This window comes from Olea europaea, chromosome 2, assembly GCF_002742605.1.
Source record: "Olea europaea var. sylvestris chromosome 2, O_europaea_v1, whole genome shotgun sequence".
Lineage (NCBI taxonomy): Eukaryota > Viridiplantae > Streptophyta > Magnoliopsida > Lamiales > Oleaceae > Olea > Olea europaea.
The window spans coordinates 28,405,099-28,409,197 of record NC_036238.1 but is presented as its reverse complement, the minus strand read 5'-3'; the positions used below and the strand labels follow the sequence as shown (position 1 = coordinate 28,409,197).

Genomic DNA, 4,099 nt, shown 5'->3' with positions numbered 1-4,099 from the left:
AAATTTCTCCACTAGTCACTGAGGGGCCGGGGGCTAGAGGTCCAGGATTTAGTCCGGCTAAGTTGGGACACCTGGGTTATCAAAAAAAAAGAAAAAAAAAATAACAAATAAACACGATTTTAATTGCATTATTAAACACTTTACATATCAAATTTTAACTGTTTTTTTCTCCATTAGTTCAATTACTATTTCATTTTCATTTAAAATATTAATTTTTTTACTCATTCATATTTTCATCCATAAATAAACATTCAATCAAGTCTTCTCATTACACTATCTACATAAATTTTGACATTTTCAATTTTCACACAAAATTATATATTTTTCTATGAAGTTTTTTGCAGGAAAAAAGTATCATCTGCAATAGATTCCAATAAAATTACTCATAAATTTTGACAATTTTTTAAGTTGCAAAACTATCCCAACTTAAAATGAAGGGTTAAACCCCTGACCAGTGCCATAGCTGCCCCCCGGCATTACCATGGCCCTGTTAAAGTAGAATGACTCTAAAATGAATGAGAAAATGATTGTTACCCACAAAATAACAACTAACATATAAATAAGAAAATGATTGTTAGCTACAAAATAACAACTAACATAAAAAATATTTTAGTTGATTGTTTTTAAATTTTAATCATTGAACAAAAAAATTATTAATCAGAAGATAACAATCAAGAATTTTATTTGTTTTTAAAGAGTCAAATGAAGTATTTTCTAAATTTTATATATTTCATTAACTTACTGAAATTATTTTTTATTGATTTGATGTTAGAGTTTAGAAATAGATTATAATAAATTTATTAAATCTAAATAATAATAATAATAATAATAATAATAATAATAATAATAATAATAATAAATAAATAAAATAAAATTCATCCTTTGCCCAAAAAAATATTCATTAAAAAATTAATAACTAAAATATAGTATGCAAAACGTTATAAGGTAAAATACATGGTGTGATTTGATGTTTCATCTGTTTAACTATATATTTAAATAGTATATTTGTAAATTTTTCACCAAATGGTACTCTTTTGTGACCATTAAGTCAAATGTAAATTTATAAAAGGCAGGATGCAAAGTGTAGTTACCCCCTCTATATTGGTGTTAAGGGATAAATTTTATATTGAATAAAAAGGAAAATATAGATCAACATATAATGACGTGAACTACTCTTCTTAATAAGGTTAATATTTTAAGATGAAACCCAAAATCTTAACAACTAGAGGGTATTTTGCAAATTTTCCTATACTTTAATCCTAATTGTAGAACTCTCATGTTTGGTAGCCAAGACATAATTGCAGAAAACAAAGCTAAAATCTTGTATGTTATTGTATCGAGCACGATCCAGCGGCATGCACAAAATATTTCCTATACAGAGACTAGCCAATTTTTGGATTGGCTGTTACTTGAAGAACTCAAAAATTGAATTAAAAAAATAATAATAATAACGTGAGGAGAAACAATTCATACTATTAGTCTTCTTTTTTCCATGAAATCATGTATTCTTCTAAGTGCCACTTCTAGTGTTTGTTCACTCATGTTTGCGAAGCAAACTCGAAACCAACCAGGCTCCGAACAATGGCAAGACGAACCTGGAGATATGTTCAATTTCACTTCATGCACTATTGTGTTCCAAAGATCCAATTCATGCTCTTTTGTTGGTGTCTCCAGCAAATTGCTTAAATTCATCCAGCAAAATAATCCAGCATTTCCTTTCAAACACTTGATTCCGGCCTTCTTCAAACCATTGATGATCATTTCATACCGTTTTCTCAACCTTTCTCGATTAATTTTAATGTAATTTTGTGTAAATTCCTTGTCCGACAACATGGAAGCTAAAAGCTGTTGTGTTTGAGAAGAAATTAAAGTGAAGCTGGACATTCTTCTTGCAGTTGTCACAACTTTGTCATTATATGAGTAAATTGTCCCAATTCGAAACCCTGGGAGGCCTAAGTCTTTCGAAAGGCTATAAACAACATGAACTCTCTCAGCATCTTGGTATCCTCGAGCTTCAAGAACTTCTGAAATGCTGACAAATTCCGTGCAAGAAAATGCTGATCCTGAATAGATTTCATCAGAGATAAGATGGATGTTTTTACGTGTAACGAATTCAAGAATCTCCTCGAGGACGGATTTCTTAATTGTTGAACCTAATGGATTTGAAGGATTTGTTATTAGTACTCCTCTAACTTTGATGTTCATGGATACAGCTTCATTATATGCTGCTTCTAAAGATTCAGGAGTAATCTCAAAATTGTTTGAACTGTCACATTTAATTGGTACAATCTTGACACCAGTTCTCCATCTCAAGTCTCTATCAAACCTGTGACATACAAAACCCTCGAGTTAGTTTAGGATGAATAACAAATTACGATAAGGTAGACACTACAGTACTCGACAATATTAAAAAAAAGGAAGTATAATATTTTCAATTTTATTGTCTAATCCAGCCGATCATTGTATATGAAGCATGCCGTGCATTTTTTACCCGGGATAGTAAGGAGTTGGAATAAGCAAGGCGTCGCCGGGATCAGCCAAAATGAAGGTTAATAGCTCATTGGCTGCTGTAGCACCAGCAGTTATAACAAGTCTTTCAGGAGTAAATTTTGCTCTTCCTCCTCTTATTTGTTCCATGAACCTTGCCATTGCCTGTATTATTTATTCATAGATTAGAGCTTAGAAATTGTTCTTACAAATATTGGCGCTTTAAAAATACTGATAATTTCTTGGGAAAATACCTCTCTGAATGATAGTAGGCCATGGTAATCTTGATACAAAGCATTCTCTCTAAAGCAACAGCTTTTATTTCCCCAGTTTGTTGCCTCCGAATGCTTTTCCAAGTATTCTTCGAGCAAATCAAATGAAACCTGTACAAAAAAACAAACAATTAACATCCCAAATGATGTATCGAGGTACTTTTCTGTTGAACCACGTCACCTGAAAGCTTAGGTTGTAAGAATCGAAAAACTTACTTGATTTTCCGCTAGTCCCATCTGTATGACTCCAAACGGATTATACGATTCATTATAAGGGTTTTCGTCGTACGCTTTCCACCCTGCAAAATATGGTGAGTCTTCTCCATGAGCTTCTGAGACTGCAACTTTTGATAAAACAACAGAGGGTTTCTCAATCTCAGTTGCCATAACTTGTACTTTGTGAGAAGCGTTTTTGGATTGAAAAGAGAAACTGATGAATATTTGAATGAAGATTTCCTCAAAGTCCTCTCATATATAGGAAGTCTTTGAGACACAAAAGGGGCCCTCAACAAAAAAAATTCTTACTAAAAAAAAACGAAGAAGAAGAAGAAGATTAAGCAAAAAGAAGAAATGATTGATTCCGTAGATTAAGCAAGACCTTTAGTAATGTTTACCATTACTGGTGACAACTGTTGGTTCAATATTTTTCTCAGTTCATATTATCTCAAATCTCCACGAGATACACAGAAAATATGGTGGTTGAATTGGGTAGGTGTTTTACCATAAAAAATGTCATTCTTTAACTTTTTTTTTTCCTTTTCTTTTTTTGGTTCTCTATAGCAAACGTTCAACCATTTCGTCTAATATTGTTGAAGTGATTAGTCTTCGACATGCTTCCTTGAATGTATTTTTTATTGAAGTATCTTAAATGTGAAAATTTTTCCATAACTGAATAACGATGAGAGTTGAATTTGTCAAATCCGCTACATGCTTACATCACATGGTAAACCACTTTGTTTAAAAGGTAAACCTATTGTTTCATCATTCCAAAGGTTTTGCATTTTCTTATAGTCTACAGTGAAAGGAAAACAAATTTACGACTATATATTTCTTCTTCACCTTTCCTCTTTCAGAATTTTTTAAGTCCTTTTTATTCAGCTAAAAAGTTTATTAGCGTTCAAGTTAAAGTTAACAAATGGAATCCACAATTTTTCAACCAACCATTCATCAAATTTTATCCAAATTTACTAAAAATATGATTTTTATTTACACGAAACAGGGGTTAAATAAAATTACTCATAGTATTTTGATTAATATCTACATATAGTAAATAAAAATTACAATTTTGAAGGGGGCTTTGCCTCACCTCCAATAAACTAAACTTACGAGAAGTCCGTAGT

General features: G+C 31.3%; 1 protein-coding gene across 1 annotated transcript; it reads right to left on the bottom strand.

Moving 5' to 3' along the window:
- Positions 1-1,467: 1,467 nt before the first annotated feature.
- LOC111374985 (1-aminocyclopropane-1-carboxylate synthase 7-like) lies at positions 1,468-3,146 on the bottom strand. Its single transcript, XM_022997758.1, has 4 exons — positions 2,976-3,146; positions 2,742-2,870; positions 2,492-2,652; positions 1,468-2,326 (listed from the first exon to the last, which is right to left on the bottom strand). Exons 1-4 carry the CDS (start codon positions 3,144-3,146, stop codon positions 1,468-1,470), a joined length of 1,320 nt encoding a protein of 439 aa, XP_022853526.1.
- Between the last annotated feature and the right edge of the window lie 953 nt (positions 3,147-4,099).